The sequence below is a fragment of the Zootoca vivipara genome, chromosome 13 (genome assembly GCF_963506605.1).
Source record: "Zootoca vivipara chromosome 13, rZooViv1.1, whole genome shotgun sequence".
NCBI classification, from domain to species: domain Eukaryota; kingdom Metazoa; phylum Chordata; class Lepidosauria; order Squamata; family Lacertidae; genus Zootoca; species Zootoca vivipara.
In genome coordinates this window covers 48,822,890-48,841,634 of record NC_083288.1, presented here as the reverse complement: position 1 = coordinate 48,841,634, position 18,745 = coordinate 48,822,890, and the positions used below count along the sequence as shown (strand labels likewise).

At 50.3% G+C, this 18,745-nt stretch overlaps 1 protein-coding gene across 3 annotated transcripts in view; it reads right to left on the bottom strand.

Annotated features, from left to right (window-relative positions):
• Nucleotides 1-335: 335 nt before the first annotated feature.
• The window catches only part of RNF31 (ring finger protein 31), a 34,730-nt gene continuing 16,320 nt past the window's right edge, over nt 336-18,745 (bottom strand). For 2 of the 3 annotated variants that reach the window (XM_060281865.1, XM_060281866.1), the window contains 13 exons: nt 17,309-17,572; nt 16,487-16,669; nt 15,745-15,957; nt 10,593-10,766; nt 9,617-9,715; nt 8,864-8,953; nt 6,848-6,962; nt 6,344-6,462; nt 6,014-6,130; nt 5,820-5,877; nt 4,558-4,654; nt 2,785-2,959; nt 336-785 (listed from right to left, as the gene is read on the bottom strand). In XM_060281865.1, the coding sequence (XP_060137848.1) occupies nt 732-785; nt 2,785-2,959; nt 4,558-4,654; nt 5,820-5,877; nt 6,014-6,130; nt 6,344-6,462; nt 6,848-6,962; nt 8,864-8,953; nt 9,617-9,715; nt 10,593-10,766; nt 15,745-15,957; nt 16,487-16,669; nt 17,309-17,572 (1,758 nt within the window). In that variant the 3' untranslated portion in view covers nt 336-731. The remainder of the gene's footprint in view (nt 786-2,784; nt 2,960-4,557; nt 4,655-5,819; nt 5,878-6,013; nt 6,131-6,343; nt 6,463-6,847; nt 6,963-8,863; nt 8,954-9,616; nt 9,716-10,592; nt 10,767-15,744; nt 15,958-16,486; nt 16,670-17,308; nt 17,573-18,745) is intronic. The other variant, XM_060281867.1, reaches the window with a different exon arrangement.

Sequence of the window (18,745 nt, the reverse complement as noted above, 5' to 3'; positions counted from 1 at the left end):
GCCCAAGTTTGATTTGTTTTCCTCTTCCTTCCCTGTCCGTTTTTCCTTGCATGTCGTGGTTTCTCAGATTTTCAGGGACCCTCTAGCCTCAACTGATTGTCCGTAAGCCACTCTGGGAGCCTTGTTTTGGCCGAAGAGCGAGGTACGAATGCTCTAAATCAGGCATAGGCAAACTCCGGCCCTCCAGATGTTTTGGGACTACAATTCCCATCATCCCTGACCACTGGTCCTGTTAGCCAGGGATGATGGGAATTGTAGTCCCAAACACCTGGAGGGCCGGAGTTTGCCTATGCCTGCTCTAAATACATAATCCACGACCTGGGGCTGAGGATGGGACTGAGGAGGGCAGTGCCTGGACTGGCAAAAAAGAAGAAGGAGCGTCACGATGCGTTTGTTCTTTTAAAACACAGAACTGTTTATTCGGAGTCACGATGGGGAGAGAAGGAAAGAAGGGGAAGCGGTCAGGTCTTGGACCGCAATGAGACGCGGCTGGTCCCATCCCTGAACAGTAGGAAGGCAGCATTGAGAAAGGCACCTCGGAAACTCAAAAAAAAAAAAAAAAGACTTTAAGAAATATTAACATTGCTCCTCCCGCCCTGCCCTGCGAGGAGGCTTTTCTTGAAGACGCAAGGCCTGCTTCCGGTCAGCTTTCCCCAGACAAACTCTCCCCAACAAGGAGCCAGACTGCAGCCGTGCACCTCCTGATTCCTCTCAGCACCGGCGAAGGCCGCCTACTTCCTTCGGCGTGGGATTTTGGGACCCAGAGGCTCCTGATCCATCAGAATCTGTGGCGGGTTGGAAACAAAAGGGAGGGATCGTTAGGTAAAGGAGCCCCTAAGTTGTGGGGCTCCCTCTCCACAGAAGTGGGTCTGGAAACCCTGGCGATGCAGGTCTCACCCTATGCTGACGCCCAAGCTCTTTGCCCTGGCCTTTGGCGCTTTAGATGTACCGGGTTCGAGTTCACGGTGTCGCTATTAGTATGTAAAGCCACTTTGGACCAGTTCCCCTCTGAGATTGCCGAACCCCAATATTGCCACTCGACCGCTTCTATCTGTAGAACCGGCAATACCTGCTCCTCATTTGTAAGAAATTGATTTCATGTGTATCAGCACCTGCATGCTGGAACTCCCTGCCTGTTGACATTTCTGCACTGCAGTGGGTTGGACTAGATGACCCCTAGGGCCCTTTCCAACTCTTAATTTTTTTGGGGGGGGGATTCTAATATATTTTTATTAAAGATTTCTTGGTTTATAAAAGTATGTGCAATGTCTCTTTTTTCAAGTTACATTTTCTACAGATCAGTTTCATTTGTTGAGACATTAGTGTTACAATAGTAAGAGAAGGGGGAACGAGGTGGAGGGGGGAATGGGGGGTGGGGTGGGGTGGGGTGGGAATGCTTCTATTCTGCTTAGTGTGGTTTTGTGTCAGCGTCACTCGTGTGGGTTCTCTTTACTATTTGCTCGTTTTGCTTTGGTGGTGAGAGAGGCTGGAGTTGGCCTAGGGCAGGCACCCCCAAACTTCGGCCCTCCAGATGTTTTGGACTACAATTCCCATCATCCCTGACCACTGATCCTGTTAGCTAGGGATCATGGGAGTTGTAGGCCAAAACATCTGGAGGGCCGCAGTTTGGGGATGCCTGGCCTAGGGTGTGGTTGGCTGTCTTTGTTTGGCCGTAGTGAAATTTGTTCTCATGTGCGAGTGCGATGTGTGTGTGTTCTTGGATCAGGTTAGCCAGATTGATTTGAATGCTGTTGGTGGGCTCTTGTTGTTGTCTTGTTGGCCAACTCTACATTTCTATGACATCACGAAGACGCCATCACCGCGTCACTTTCACAGCACCTTTTCGTCTAGACTAGCCTACCTGGACACGTAGAATGCTTAAGTGTGTTTTAACCTGCTTTGACTTTATTGTGGATCTTATTTATTTTATGGAATATCTTAAACAGTTGGCTCGTAATTATTTTTACTGAACATTTTATTCTTTTTCTAAATGGCACTGAGGTTTGTTTTCTTTTTATATCCCTGAGATTAAGAGTCCACCGACTGAGCTGGGACAGTCTCCCTCGGGATGTGTTGGACTCTCCTTCCTTGGAGATTCTAAATTAATAATAATAATAAATAAAATAATAACCATTATTATTTTTATTTATTATCTATACCCTGCCCATCTGGCTGGGTTTTCCCGGCCTCTCTGGGTGGCGGCTCCCAATAGAATACAGTGGTACCTCGACTTACGAATGACTCGACTTGCGAATGTTTCGAGTTACGAACAGAGTTCCGTCCGCCATTTTGGATGCGGTTTAGATAGGATTTTTTCTACTTACGAATTTTTAGATAGGGTTGCTTCGACTTACGAATTTTTTTATTTCCCCCCCCCCATTGGCTTCGACTTACGATTTTGTCGACTTACGAAGGTCCGTTCGGAGCGGATTAAATTCGTAAGTCGAGGTACCATTGTATCAAAAACACGATAAAACATTAAACGTTAAAAACTTCCCTAAACAGGGCTGCCTTCAGATGTTTTTAAGCAGAGGTCGGACGGCCAGCTGCCATGGACGATCTAGCTGAGATTCCTGCACTGCAAGGGGTTGGGCTAGATGACCTTGGGTGTCCCTTCCAACTCTACAATTCTATGGTAATCAAGTGGGATATAAATTTTACGAATAATAGTAATAATAAAAATGAGTTAGTTACAGGAAGAAAGGAACTCTCAAGCTTTCCCAGCCCAAACTCCAGGGATAAATCCCCGCCCCCCGCCCCCCATCTCAGATCATTTCCTTTCACCTTGACCAAACGCCCTCGATAAGCTTCGTCATCCTCGGCTGGCGCCCGAGGCGGCAGCATTGCAGCAGGGGAGTGTCGCCGGCAGACATTCTCTACTTCTTGCAAGGTGTAGAGGACGGCTGGGTCCAGGGAGTGGCTGTTTATGAGGCTGACCAGGTACTCCTTGTAGTGTGCCCTAGGAGCAGGGAGGAGGAAGAAGAAGAGTTTGGATTTGATATCCCGCTTTATCACTACCCGATCCTGGCAAATAGAAGGGGAAGAAATGGAGGCAGTGAGAGATTTTACTTTCTTGGGCTCCTTGATCACTGCAGATGGTGACAGCAGTCACGAAATTAAAAGACGCCTGCTTCTTGAGAGAAAAGCAATGACAAACCTAGACAGCATCTTAAAAAGCAGAGACATCACCTTGCCAACAAAGGTCCGTATAGTTAAAGCTATGGTTTTCCCAGTAGTGATGTATGGAAGTGAGAGCTGGACCATCAAGAAGGCTGATCGCAGAAGAATTGATGCTTTTGAATTATGGTGCTGGAGGAGACTCTTGAGAGTCCCATGGACTGCAAGAAGATCAAACCTATCCATTCTGAAGGAAATCAGCCCTGAGTGCTCACTGGAAGGAAAGATCGTGAAGCTGAGGCTCCAATACTTTGGCCACCTCATGAGGAGAGAAGAATCCTTGGAAAAGACCCTGATGTTGGGAAAGATGGAGGGCACAAGGAGAAGGGGACGACAGAGAACGAGATGGTTGGACAGTGTTCTCAAAGCTACGAACATGAGTTTGACCAAACTGCGGGAGGCAGTGCAAGACAGGAGTGCATGGCGTGCTATGGTCCATGGGGTCACGAAGAGTCGGACACGACTAAACGACTAAACAACAAAATCACTACCCGAAGGAGTCTCAAAGCAGCTAACATTCTCCTTTCCATCCCTCCTCCCCCACAACAAACCCCCTGAGACTTCAAAAAAGTGTGACTAGCCCAAGGTCACCCAGCAGCTGCATGTGGAGGAGCAGGGACTCGAACCGGTTCACCAGATTAGGAGTCTACTGCTCTTAACCACTACCCTACCTGCCCGCGGACTTTCTCGCCAGAGTGGCGCATGCTCTGGTTATCTCTCGCTTGGACTACTGCAATGCGCTCTATGTGGGGCTACCTTTGAAGGTGACCCGGAAACTACAACTAATCCAGAATGCGGCAGCTGGACTGGTGACTGGGAGCGGCTGCAGAGACCACATAACACCGGTCCTGAAAGACCTACATTGGACCATTAGACCCACTTTTGCTCTCGTCTGCGCAATCTCCCAGAGCCTGTCTTTGCGTGCAGGGGAAGCCCCTAACTCAGGCATCCCCAAACTCGGCCCGCCAGATTTTGGGGAACTACAACTCCCATCATCCCTAGCTAACAGGACGAGTGGTCATGGATGATGGGAATTGTAGTCCCAAAACAGCTGGAGGGCCGAGTCTGGGGGTGCCTACCCTAACTCACCAAGGGTTTGTGACCCACCGGCTCCCCACACCTGGTTTAGCCGGCCAATCGAAGCCGTTCCTGTGGTGTGGCCGCTGTCACATCCTGACAGCTTCTAGGAGCCACAGGTGAGAGCCGAGTGCAGGGTGGGGACCAAAGGTGGACAAAATATCCCAGTAGAATCACCATGTGTCCCTCCCACCACCAGAAGGACTGCCCCCCTAACACCCCCACACTCCCAGAGAGGGATGTGCAAGTACAGACACCGGCCTACAGTTTCCCACAGCGCTTCACAAAAATGGCGTCACTCACTGGCAAAGGCCAGCGTAACCATCTTGGGTTTCCTTCCCGCACGGCTCGTCCTTCAGTCCGTTTATGGTCTCCTTCTGCTCCATCACACGGCAGCCGCCTGAAAGAGGAGGGGGAAGAGGTTTAAGTTTTAAGTTTATCGTTTATTTGTCCACCCCTGCCATTTCGCAGAAACAATCAAGGGCGCTTACACCGACAACAATGTGTAAGCGATGCAGGAGAAAATGAGATTCAGGAGTTCCAAAAAACCCCAAAAAAACTCCAAACTAAGAAGCAAAATATAACAGGACTTAAAAACTCACAGCAAGAGAAGACAGATGAAAAACCCGGCTTAAATAAAACCGCCCTCGCCGCTCGTCTAAAATAGAGCTAACCCCTATTTAAGTTTTATTTATTTCTAAGTGTTATAAAGTGCTCAATATTTTTTAAATGTCTCCAATTTATGTGGTACGTACAACTTTTGAGGAGTTTGGGAGCCCCAATAATGAACCTTTAAAGACGGCCTCAGTCCTGTATACCTGAAGGAGCATTTCCACCCCCATTGTTCTGCCCCGGACACTGAGATCCAGCACAGAGGGCCTTCTGGCGGTTCCCTCATTGCGAGAAGTGAGGTTACAGGGAACCAGACAGAGGGCATTCTTAGTAGTGGCACCCGCCCTGTGGAACGCCCTCCCAGCAGATGTCAAGGAAACAAACAACTACTGTATCTGACTTTTAGAAGACAATTGAAGGTGGCCCTGTTTAGGGAAGTTTTTAATGTCTGATGCTGTTTTTAATATTCAATTGGAAGCCGCCTAGAGTGGCTGGGGAAACCCAGCCAGATTGGCGGGATACAAATAATAAATTTATTATTATTATTATTATTATTATTATTATTATTATTATTATTATTATCACCCTAAAGTCACCCTAAAATCACAAAATCCTACAAATCCCAGGATCCTTGGCATGGAAGCCATGACAATTAAGCTCATCTTTGTGACACAAAGAGAGACCGTTAAAAGAGGAAAGGCCTTGCGCCACACAGGAAACCACTTCCCTCCTTGACGTGCCACATTACCCACAAGCATTTGCAAAAAAAAACACCCTCAGCAAATTAGGTTATCAAAAAATCTATCGATCAGCAAGTAAGGACGGGGAACACAGACATGCTCTCGGCAAGCCAGGCTTCCCTACGAGTCAGAGAAACTATAGAGTTGGAAGGGACCCCTGGCGGTCATCTAGTCCAACCCCCCCCCGCAACGCAGGAGTCGTTTAGCACTCACCTCCAGGGGCGGCGCGGGTCCCAGCCGGAGGATCTGTGTTGAAGATGATGTTGTTGTCCTGGGATGGGGAGATGTCAAGCGTGAACTCCAAATGGACACCTCGCACGGCCTTCCCCACTCATGAAGATTCCCCCCTTCCCCCCCCTGCTTCTCCCTCCTGCGCCCTACCCATCATGCCTTGCTCTTACACTGACCTGTAAGAGGCGCTGCAGGCGAGGCACGTCCCAGTCGCGGAGGTAGAAGAGGCAGTCGCGGGGGTGGTGGCCGTGGAGGGACCGCCTTATAGGGCACTCGGGGATGGGGCATTTCTGCTGGAGACGGCAGGGCGAGAGAAAGCCAGTTGGTGAGACACCCCAAATAAATGTACCCGAGGTGTTTCCTTCGCCCTGGTCCTCTAACAAGCGTTTGGGTCCAGGGGATCGGCAACCAGAAGCCCGTGAGCCGAATCCGGCTTCCTGCCAAGCACCTCCTCCCTTTGCCCCAGTTGGCAACCCCTCGACAAGCGCCCTTTGGAGTCCCCTTACATTCATGGCGTAGAAGGCGCTGTAGCAGCCGCTGCAGAAATGATGTCTGCACTGGGAGCACTGGAAGTGCATGCAGCCTCCGCGGGCCAAAGCGTAGGAGAATTTGCATTTTGGACACGCTGGAAGGAGGGAGAAAGGGAAGAAAGAGGGTTAGGAGGCAGAGAGAAAGGGAGGGGATTTTATTCGCTCTGCTTCTGCCGTCTGGCGGGGGTTTTGGGCGATAACGAAAGGCTTTGCCCCTGCCGGGACACAGCAACCAAAACTCTGAACCTCAGGGTCGTGGGTTCGAGTCCCGCGCTGGGCAAAAGATTGCTGCATCGCTTCAAGGGGTTGGGCTAGATGACTCACATGGTCCCTTCAAATTCTAGGATTCTGATCTATTGATACATGCCACTCTGATCTCCAAGCGGTGGGAGATGCCAGGGCTTCCTAGTACGTTGGTTTGCCCAGAATGAAGGAATCCTGCCCACAGCCACCAACCTTCCGGTTAACAGGAACCCTTACCAATTCCGTTCTCCTGCAGGTAGACCGCCAAGCCCTGGGCCTGGTACTCGGGGTCGTTGGTCCGCTTCCACTCCAGGAACTCATCGCAAGTCAGGCCCTGGTGCTGAGGCTCCCACTGGCCCAGGAAAGGTGAGAAGAGGAGAAAGAATTGAGGAGGAATATTAACATTTGCCCTCTCTTCCTTCCATAGCGGAAGAAGCAAAGGAGGGGGCTGGGCAGGCACTGGGTTCATCTCCAGAAGCCTCTCCTCCTCCTCCTCCAGCTGCGATCTCCAAGGAAGGGCCTTCCCAGTGGTGGCACCCTTGCAAAGGGTATCCTCTCCAAGGGACCCTCACTCAGCGGCTATGTCAATACCCTTTCAGCACCAGTTTGCAATCTGTGTATCTATCGAGCAAGGTGTTTCCCCAAGGACAGAATCGCAGCACTGTCGCACCGGCACGTGACCAAGAGAAGGAGCCTAGCACAGGGCCGTGCAGAGACATTCAGTGGCCCTTTGGGGTTAACTCGAGGAAGGAATCAGAGGGAACCCCCATCCCTAAAGTACCCCCTATTTAACTTCCTGCCAGGAGCAAATGTGAAGGACAGATCGTGAAGCTGAGGCTCCAATACTTTGGCCACCTCATGAGAAGAGAAGAATCCTTGGAAAAGACCCTGATGTTGGGAAAGATTGAGGGCACTAGGAGAAGGGGACGTCAGAGGGCGAGATGGTTGGACAGTGTTCTCGAAGCTACGAACATGAGTTTGAACAAACTGCGGGAGGCAGTGCAAGACAGGAGTGCCTGGCGTGCTATGGTCCATGGGGTCACGAAGAGTCGGACACGACTAAACGACTAAACAACAACAACAAATGGGAGAACAATCAATAACACCGAATGGTGTTGCCCTCACTGATCCTTGTGTTTGTGTATTTATGTATTTATTTGTGTATTTGTGTGTGTGTGTGTGCGCGCGCGCTATGTATTTTGAAACACTGTTTGCTGTCCGGGCATTTGGACACTTCAGAAGATGTGTGGCCTGATGGGTTTGGGAGGTCAAAGAGGTGGTTTCCATCTATTCCCGGATGCAACGGGCCGCCATCTTGAATCAAGATGGCGGCTCGAACTTTTCAAAACGGCACCAACTTTATAATAATGATAATAATTTATTATTTCTATCCCGCCCATCTGGCTGTATAGCATCAAACATTAAAAACTTCCCTAAACAGGGCCGCCTTCAGTTGTCTTCTAAATGTAAAATAGTTGTTTATTGCCTTTACATCTGCTGGGAGGGCGTTCCACAGGGTGGGTGCCACTACCGAGAAGGCCCTCTGTCTGGTTCCCTGTAACCTCATTTCTCGCAATGAGGGAACCGCCAGAAGGCCCTCGGTGCTGGATCTCAGTGTCCGGGCTGAATGATGGGGGTGCAGACGCTCCTTCAGGTATACAGGACCGAGGCCATTTAGGGCTTTAAAGGTCAGTACCAACACTTTGAATTGTGCTCGGAAACGTACTGGGAGCCAGTGGAGATCTCTCAGGACCGGTGTTATGTGGTCCCGGTGGCCACTCCCAGTCACTAGTCTAGCTGCCGCATTCTGGATTAATCGCAGTTTCCGGGTCACCTTCAAAGGTAGCCCCATGTAGAGCGCATTGCAGTAGTCCAAGCGGGAGATAACCAGAGCATGCACCACTCTGGTGAGACAGTCTGCGGGCAGGTAGGGTCTCAGCCTGCGTACCAGATGGAGCTTATAGACAGCCGCCCTGGACACAGAATTAACCTGTGCCTCCATGGACAGCTGTGAGCCACTGATCTCAACAATGGACTGGCTTCTTGGGTTTCTGGGAAGAACAATGTCGAGGCTTCGAGAGAGAGAGAGAGAGAGAGAGAGAGAGAGAGAGAGAGAGAGAGCGTGTTTGTGTGAGAGAGATCTATGGACCCGAATGGCTACCCCAAGGCTCCTCGCAAGACACAGCCGCTCCCAGCACGATGGCAGCCCTTTCCCTGCGCCACAAGCACCCCCCTGGAAATGGCCTCACCCACCTGACGCTTGCACTGGACGCAGAAGCTCTTGCGGCACTGCGGGCATTTGGCCTCCAGCTGCTCAGACTCGTAGATGAAGCCGAAGGAGCACTAGAGAGAGGAGGAAAAGAAAGGGAGACGCGAAGGGGAGAAGCGATCGCAAGGCATCCTGGGAGCCCCTTCTCCCGACCCCAGGCTCTTATAAGAGCTGGACACTTGTCACAATTGAGGAGGAGGTGACAGATGGGGAAGAAACAAGCATATTACGTAGTGAGAAGGGCCGTAGTTCCGGGGTAGAACAATCTGCTCTGCGCGCAGAATGTCCCGGGTTCAAATCCTGGCTTCTCCAGGTAGGGCTGGGAGAGACTCCCTGACCCAAATCCTGGAGAGCTGCTGCCGGTCAGTGCAGGCAGTACTGAGCTAGATGGCCCAAGGGCCTCGCTCGGTGATAGGCAGCTTTTTTATAACTAAGAATAGCTGAGCACATCACTTTCAGCACCTCAGAGGTGGGCGAGACCTAAATGCAAAAAAACCACACCTGCAAGGTAGCGAGGGGGACAGGTTTCCAGGGACTTCACCTCTCCCTTAAGGCACCTCCAAAGCCCCGCCTCGTCTCTCCGTCATGCTAGAGTGTGACCAAGGCGGCAGACTTTTTAAATGTGAAACACGCTGACCCGTTTCGAAGTCCAGATGATTCATTGTTTGTCTTTCCTTTGCATCCAGCCTCTCCCTCCCCGAGAAACCCTTCCCCCCCAAAGACAGTCCTTTACTCACATGCGTGCACCACTGAAACTTTGAATCGCGCATGAGGACGCGCTCCATCAGCTTCTTGTTGAAGAGCTCGTAGGTCTCGGGGTCCAGGCAACCGCGCAGCTGTGGGGAGTTAAACTTAAAATTTAAAGGGGCACCAAGGACCTGGGAAGCCGCCGTTTGTTAAAACGCAGACTGCGTTTCTACGGAGAAGCAGATGTTAGCACGGAGTGGAAATTTGGCATTTGGGGCATGTATCTAGGACAGTGATGGCGAACCTATGACATGCGTGTCAGACGTGACACACAGAGCCCTCACTGCTGGCACGCGCCCCATCGGCCCATTCGTGCTGTTGTTGTTGTCCCCCCCCCCCATTTGTTCTCCTGCTCCTCCTACAACTTTTTGTTATTGTTGCTGGTAGCCAGAGATTGGTTTTTTAACCCTTTTTGTGCTGTTTTTTCTGGCGCTTTGGCAGACTACGATTGGGTGTCACTGTGTTTGTTTTTTAACCCGTTCTGTGCTGGGTTTTTTGGTGCTTTCTTCTGTGCTGGATTTTTTGGTGCTGCATGTTAGTTCCAGCAAAAGTATTATTCGTCATTTATTTCTGTTCTCTTCCACCCAAAAAAGCGCAGCAGCTTTGGGGCACCCCCCCCCCAAAAAAAGCAAAGCAACTTTTGCACACACACCCCAAAAAACCCTCCAAAACTTTGATTAGCAGCTCCCCCCAAAAAGCTCAACAACTCTGAGCATTTTGTGATAAATAAGGGTTTTTTGGTTTGGTTTGGTTAAATAATTAGTTTTTGGTTTGTTAAATACAGTTATATATTACAATTATACATTTTTGTTATTTAAACTATAAATATTACAAAATTATGGTATTTTTTCTCGAAGTGACACACCACCCGAGTTATGCTCGGTTTTTTGGCGAATTTTGACACACCAAGCTCAAAAGGTTGCCCATCACTGATCTAGGATGCAGGAGTGCGCAGAGAGGACGTGCCTGGATATCGAGGGTGGAGAAGTAGTTGATGAGTTCCCCTTCGTCGCTGATCTCGGGCTCTGAGCAGGCCGGACACACCAGGTCCGTGATGTGCTTCTCCTTCACGGCGATGGTGAAGTGCTGGGCAAAGCATTCCGGGCAAATCGTGCACTCGCACGACGTCAGCGACTGCATCTGAAAAAACACACACACACAAGAACAGCCCGGCTGAATGGGACTCTACCATGTGCAATGCATCCCACAAAGGTGAACGAAGGAAGACCCAGGGCAGATAAAAGAAATTACTTCTTGGCGCAAGTGTTTAGTTAAATTGCGGAACTCTCTGCCACAGGAGACAGGGGTGGCCACTGATTCGGATGGCTTTAAAAGAGGACTGGGCAAGAATCCTGGAGGGGAAGAGGGCAATCTATGGCTGCTAGCGACAATGGTTGTGCTCTGACTCCACAGGGCCAGATTTAGGTTTGATGAGGCCCTAAACTACTGAAGGTAATGGGCCAGATTTAGGGCCCTTTATATGTCCAGCTGTCCTTTTGTCAACAACAAATTGTTGCTGTTTTTTGGGTTGAATATATGCTACTATACGAACATGAGTTTGACCAAACTGCGGGAGGCAGTGCAAGACAGGAGTGCCTGGCGTGCTGTGGTCCATGGGGTCACGAAGAGTCAGACACGACTAAGCAACTAAACAACAAAATATGCTACTATAACTTATGGACCTCATAGGTATCTAAAGCCATTTGCCCATGTTGCCATGCAACCAGTCCATGCAGAAAGGAGCAAACCCATGATATTTTAGGGGGCAGGCTAGCAGGCGGGGCCCATGACTTACATCAGAGGAGCCTACACAACACAAAACACTGTTGCGGTATGTAGGTTTTGTTGTATTTGTTTTTTTATCTTATATTTTGGAAATGTACATACAGGTGTTTTTTCCTTTAATTTTTTTGGGGGACCCCCAAGAGAGTGGGGCCCTAAGCTATACATTGTTTAGCTTATAACTAAATCCGGCACTGGCTAGAAGCAGCAATGCTTTTGAATTCCTGTTGCTGAAGGCCAGAGGGTGGGCAGAGTACTGTTGCATTCAGGATCAATCCTTGCCATCGGGGCATCTGGTTGGCCACTGGGAGAACAGGATGCTGGCCCAGATGGGCCATTTGCCTGATCCTGCAGGCTCTTTTCATGTGCTTTTGAGACTAATGTTGTTGTTGTTTAGTCGTTTAGTCGTGTCCGACTCTTCGTGACCCCGTGGACCATAGCACGCCAGGCACTCCTGTCTTCCACTGCCTCCCGCAGTTTGGTCAAACTCATGTTCGTAGCTTCGAGAACACTGTCCAACCATCTCGTCCTCTGTCGTCCCCTTCTCCTTGTGCCCTCAATCTTTCCCAACATCAGGGTCTTTCCCAAGGATTATTCTCTTCTCATGAGGTGGCCAAAGTATTGGAGCCTCAGCTTCACGACCTGTCCTTCCAGTGAGCGCTCAGGGCTGATTTCCTTCAGAATATTTAGCATTTATAACGGGCAATTTATATACTGCTCATGTTTAAACAAACCGCTAGCGGTTTACAGCACAGGTTAAACAGGAAACAGTACCCAAAAAAAGCCAGGGAACTTCGGCATTCTACAAAACACAACAAACAACTAAGCAGAGCATCATCCTCTTTAGGATCAAAATAACCACTGCACGCAAAAGCCAGCTGCAAAAATACAAGGAAAATGAATAACAAACATGGTAAAGAAGTAAACGAAATATCCTCTGAGCCCCAGGAAGTAAAATACTGCAAATGAAAATTAACTTAAAAGGACAATTCAACTTCTTTACAGGGGCGTAGCCAGGATGAAAATTAGGGGCCAAGGGGTGGGGGGAGGGGCCACAGTGGGGCAAGGAACGCTCCCTTCTCCCTTGCCAGCTTTCCCTCCACCTGCCCCTGCGATCGTGGAGGGGGAGGAGGGGGTCGGAGCAGCCCGATTTCGGGCTGCTCCGACCTCCTCCTCCCCCTCCTCGAATGGCAGGGGCGAGGGAGCGCCAGGATCAGCCCGAAATCGGGCTGCTCCGACTCCCTCCTCCCCCTCCGCGATCGGCAGGGGCGAGGGGGCGCCAGGATCAGCCCGAAATTGGGCTGCTCCGATCCCCTCCTCCCCCTCCGCGATCGCCAGGGCGCCAGGATCAGCCCGAAATTGGGCTGCTCCGATCCCCTCCTCCCCCTCCGCGATCGCCAGGGCGGGTGGAGGGAAAGCCCCAGCCCCAGCCCCAGCCTGGCTTTCCCTTCGCCTGCCCCACAGCCAGCCGGCTAGAAGGGACGTCTCCCTTCTCCCTTGCTGGCTGTGGGGCGGGCGGAGGGAAAGCCAGCCAAACGCTTTGCGCGGCTCTGGGGCTTTCCCTCCACCCGTCCTACAGCCAGCCAGGGAGAAGGGAGACGGCACTGGGCAGGCAGCGGGGCAGGCCGGCCAGCGGCCCAGCTTCTGGGGGGGCAACTGCCCCCCTGCCTACGCCCATGCTTCTTTAAATAACAATTAGACCCCCAAGCCCCTCAAAAAGCATCAAAGAGTTTCCCAGTTGCCCTTCCCAAGTCAATTATACCAGACGTAAACAGACCAATCCAATTAAAATTAAATACTGCAGCTGCAACTGACTCCCCCGCTCACTTGGCACAAGCAATGGGAGATCATCTCAGAGCAGATAATCCACACAAAGGCGCAGCTTTTATTTATGCAGAAATGAGAACGTCTCAGGCTAGTTGACCTGACCTTGAGTAAAGAGAAACAGTTAACGCCAGGCAGAAAGTTAATAAGCAAGTTGGGAGGCAGATAAGCAAGTTGGGAGGATTTTTAAAACTCAAGGTCTCCTAAACCAGAATCAAATATAACATCCCATTACATTCCAAAGGCACATACCAGAAAGTACAAATTAATCAGCGACTGAGGTTTTGAGAATGACTGCTTAATTTCTATCCAAATAGGCTTTTTTAAAAAAGCAATTGTTTGCATTTGATCTCCTTTGATAGCCATTGCTAAACTGCGCTACTTTGATGACATAAAAATGCAAGTTTAACCAAAAATCTATTGCAGGCTGTTGCATTAAAAGAGAGAGAGAGAGACGATAAAGATGTAGCTTTACCTTACTGTTATAAAAGGATGTAAAGGTAAAGGGACCCCTGACCATTAGGTCCAGTCGTGACCGACTGGGGTTGCGGCGCTCATCTCGCGTTATTGGCCGAGGGAGCCGGCGTACAGCTTCCGGGTCATGTGGCCAGCATGACAAAGCCGCTTCTGGCGAACCAGAGCAGCACATGGAAACACCGTTTACCTTCCCGCCGGAGCACTACCTATTTATCTACTTGCACTTTGACACGCTTTCAAACTGCTAGGTTGGCAGGAGCTGGGACCGAGCAACGGGAGCTCACCCTGTCACAGGGATTCAAACCGCCGACCTTCTAATCAGCAAGACCTAGGCCAGGGGTAGGCAACCTAAGGCCCGTGGGCCGGATGCGGCCCAATCGCCTTCTCAATCCGGCCCGCGGACGGTCCGGGAATCAGCTTGTTTTTACATGAGCAGAATGTGTCCTTTTATTTAAAAAGCTTCTCTGGGTTATTTGTGGGGCATAGGAATTCGGTCATTTCCCCCCAAAAAATATAGTCCAGCCCCCCACAAGGTCTGAGGGACGGTGGGCCGGCCCACGGCTGAAAAAGATGGCTGACCCCTGCCCTAGGCTCTGTGGTTTAACCCACAGAGCCACCTGCGACCCCTCATAAAAGAATGTAGAGAGGACAAATTGCCAATATTAAGGGGAGGTTTTCTTTATGCTTGCATGACAGTAGATCTGGTAAGCCATTATAGTTTGAAGAGCAATTCTTATATTTTACTGTATTCTGGAAAGTCTGTCTCTCTCTGGATTTGAACACCTCTTAAGGTACCATAACCAAATTTTGCATGGCGGTTCCTGAGATCAAGGAAGTTTTAGTTTATGCTAGGACACCACCTCGAATCAAGATGCCGGACTGAGCCTTTGAAAACGCACCAATTTTTTTTTGGTCTCTTTGAGTTCCTGACCACAGCCACAATGTTGATCACAATGATGACAAGCTTTGCTTTTAAGATGTAATAAAGGTTCTGATCCTCTGTAATCGTATACCAACTCTATTTGGTGCTCTGTATTTCAGACTCTGGAATACAGTGGTACCTTCGTTCTCAAAGGCCAAAAACCTGGAAGTAAGTGTTCTGGTTTTCGAATGTTTTTTGGAAGCCGAATGTCTGATGCAGCTGTCAGCTATTGTTTCCAGGGTGCCTGCACCAATCAGAAGCTGCACCTTGGTTATCAAACATTTTGGAAGTCAAACGGACTTCCGGACTGGATTAAGTTTGGTGCTTTTGTTTTTGCTATTTTGTGCTTTTTGTTTTTGAGGCCTTTTTGGTTAATTTGTTTTTGTGGCTGTGTGGAACCCAGTTCAGCTACTGATTGATTGATTGATTGATTGATTGATTGTGTGACTACAGAAATGGATAAAAGCCCCCCATCCAAACAATGACTATCATCAGTGCAGGTAAGAAAATAATAATAATAATAATAATAATAATAATAATAATAATACCATAATCTTAATTTTTATCAACTACAATACCGTCTTATTTATTTTATAGTACAGCACATTGATTATTGCTTTCATTTTGTGGATCAATGGTCTTAGTAGATAGTAAAAAGAGAACAACAATTACCAGACCTTTAGAAGGCATCTCAAGGCAGCCCTGTTTAGGGAAGCTTTTAATGTTTGATTTCTGTATTTTAATGTTTTGTTGGAAGCCACCCAGAGTGTCTGGGGGAACCCGGCCAGATGGGTGGGGTATAAATAATATATTATTATTATTATTATTATTATTATTATTATTATTATTATTATTATTAAAACTCATGTTAAATTGCTGTTTTAGGGGTTGTTTCTTGAAGTCTGGAACGGATGAATCCGTTTTGTATTACTTTCGATGGGAAAGTGCGCCTTGGCTTTGGAACGCTTTGGTTTTGCAACGGACTTACGGAAAGGATTAAGTTTGAGAACCAAGGTACCACTGTAATTCCTAAAGAGCAACACCGACTGAGCTGGGGGGGGGGGAGTGAACCCTCTCCCAGTGTGGACGCAGCATAGTAGCCGTTTCTGGTACCTTATTGCGAGGCAGGGCCAGGCTGCAGACGGCACACTCCCAGCTCAAGAGACGCTTGATGAAGTCCCGACTGGGCGAGGCCTTGACGGCCTCCACGATGTCGGCCAGCTCCCATCCGCCTTCGCTCGGCTGCTCGAGCATCAAGGAGACCACCAGCTCCGCTCGGCCCCAGCTGGGCAGGGAAAGGGAGGCCAGCAGGCGGCGGAGGAGAGCCTGCAAGGAGGAGAAAGAGTTAGACAGCGCAACAGGAAGGATAATGGCGGCGCCCTCCCCCTCCAGCCACCTCCGAAAGCCCTTAATCCAGGCATGTCCAAAGTCCGTTTGGGGGGCCTAATCCGGCCCGTCGGTCGATTTAATCCGGCACCCATGGCAGTACAGTGGTACCTTGGGTTACAAACGCTTCAGGTTGCTAACTCCGCTAACCCAGAAATAGTACCTTGGGTTAAGAACTTTGCTTCAGGATGCGAACAGAAATCGCACAGTGGCGGCAGGAGGGCCCATTAGCTAAAGTGGTGCCTCAGGTTAAGAACAGTTTCAGGTTAAGAACGGACCTCCGGAACGAATTAAGTTCTAAACCAGAGGTACCACTGTCTATGTCCTGGGTAAAATCCTTAAAAAAGCAACTTCAATCCTAAAAAAAAAGAACTCAACAACTTTGGGGTTAAATCCGCCAAAAAGCTCAACAGCTGTGGTTGTCCCTCGCGCATGTTCACTTCATCAAATCTGGTCCTCTCTCTCTCACCTGTCGGTCGGGGCTGTGGAAGTCAAAGGGAGGGTCTTCATTCTCCCACAAGCGCTGAAGAAAGGGCTCCAACCGCTGGCACTGCAGTTGCGTCAATGCTTGCCACAAATCCCCGTTGTTTTGGTACAGGGCCTGCAGCACGGGGCCACGCTCCTCAAAGCCCAGCGCCTTCAGCTCCCGCAACTGCACGGAAAAGAGGGTGTATTCAGCCAGATCCCGCCCTTCCGGTGGCCCACAGCGCAGAGCTCGGCTTCCAAAAGCACTCTGCATGTGCTCGGAGGAGCTCTATTACAATTTTTTCCCCGGGAGGGGCACATCCAGGGACTGAGCGAATTAGCTCAAATAAAGCTTTGCCTCAAGCACATCCCTGCCCCTTCCGGCCCAGCAGCCCGCACGCTTTCAAAACGCAGCGCAGCGTCCCCGAACAAGGCCCTTTTCACCAGCAAATTGTTCCTATTCTTAATGAATCCCACTGAGTGGTCAGACTCCTACACTGGCCTCTCCTCACCCGGCTGCCCATTTCCCCGGGCCTCCCCAACTTCTTCCAGACATTGGGCTCAGGTGCGAATTCTGCCCCAAGGCTCCACCCACAAAATATAGCCCCCCCCCTCTTCACAAGCACCTCCCCTTTCTCCAGAACCTATCCTGAATGGCTGGCCTGGCCCCACCCACTTCCCAGATCACCCTTGAAGGCCGTCTCCATTTTCCAAGCTCCGCCCACTTCCTGGAAAGCCCCTCGACAGCTCATGCTGGGTTCTCCCAAAATATTTTCCCCCTACAACACAACCTCTTTGTCCAGTGGCCCGTCCCGTCCCGGCTTACCTTCCTGCGCCGCGCGCTGAGGCATCGGCTGACGGCCTCGTCCACGTCCCCCAGGCTCTCTGTCCAAGATGCTTGGACTTCCTGGCGGGTCAAGACCCCCAGCCCTCCGCCGGGCTCCTGCTCGCCTCGCTGTGTGGCCAGCTCAGCCACGCCTTCCAGCACCCCAGGGAGCTCCGAATTCAGCCACGCCAGGGGAAGCTCTGCCCCAGAGTAGCGCAAGGCGGCCGCCACCAATTCAGGGGCCAAGCCGACCTTTTCCGCTTCCTGCGGGGAAAAGAAGGGAAGGGTTCGAGGCCCAGGTCCGAAAGCGCAGGAGGTCTGAGCCTGCGTCAGATCCAGCAAGGGGCTTTTCAAGCTGGTCGGCAACTCTCTTGGCCGGGTCAGGAGGACTCAGACTCATAGCTGCCAAGTACCCCGTTTTCCCTGGGAAACCCCCGTTTTTACTTACCTTTTCCCGGTGGTCCCCCGCATCACTTTGTCTCCCGTTTTCCTCCGTTATTTTCTCCTGCTGGCGGCCATTATTTTTTCTTTCCGATTTGCCCTTCTATGGGCACCAAAAATGGCCGCCGCCGACACCGGAACTCGCGTCTATGTACTTCCTGACATGCGTACAAGCGACTTTTGAAGCCGGCGGTGGCCATTTTTGGTGCCCATAGAAGGGCAAAGCGACACCGTAAGTTATGTCGACGGAAGCTCCGGTGTCACACGGCTGCCGGTCCCGGATTCTGCAGTCCGGGACTTGGAAGGTAAGCTCAGACTCAGGAGGGAGAAGGAAGGCCTGATACTCGCGCCTGAAAAAGGGGTCTCCGCAGCCACACCCCAAAATCTTCTCTCTCCTCCTCCACCCCCCAATTCTGTCATGCCAACAGAAAATGCCGAAAAGAGGTCCCCAAACCATTTAGGCCTCAGGGGAAACCTAAGACATGCCCATTTTGCAGAAGAAAAACCGACAAAGCTCAGAAACACCTCCATCCCGCAGGTGAAACTGCAACACACAACTTCAAAATAAATAAATCAAGGCGGGGGGAAGCAGGCAACTGCCCCTCCTCAAATGAACAACTGCCCCCACAAAAAAGAGATCTGAATAAATAAAGGAAGGCTCTTGGACTTTGATGGGCACCCAGGCGGGAATGAGAGCACGGCGGTGCCCTCAATTGCCACCTGGGGGGTCTCAGCTGAAAGAGGGGGACGCAGAACCCCCCCTTTGTTGTACCCACTCCCAATTCCTCAGCTGAAAATCCACACACACAAAACTGCTTTGCCTTGTACCAAAACGTCCTTCAAAAAGCACTCTGAATTATTCTCTCTGTGTGTGAAATTAAACACGGCTTTTTAGAATACTCCCCACTCAAATGCATCACGGTGTAAAAATACCCTATTTTTTTCGGACCATAACACACGCTTAGTTTTTAGAGGAGGAAAACCAGGGGGGGAAAT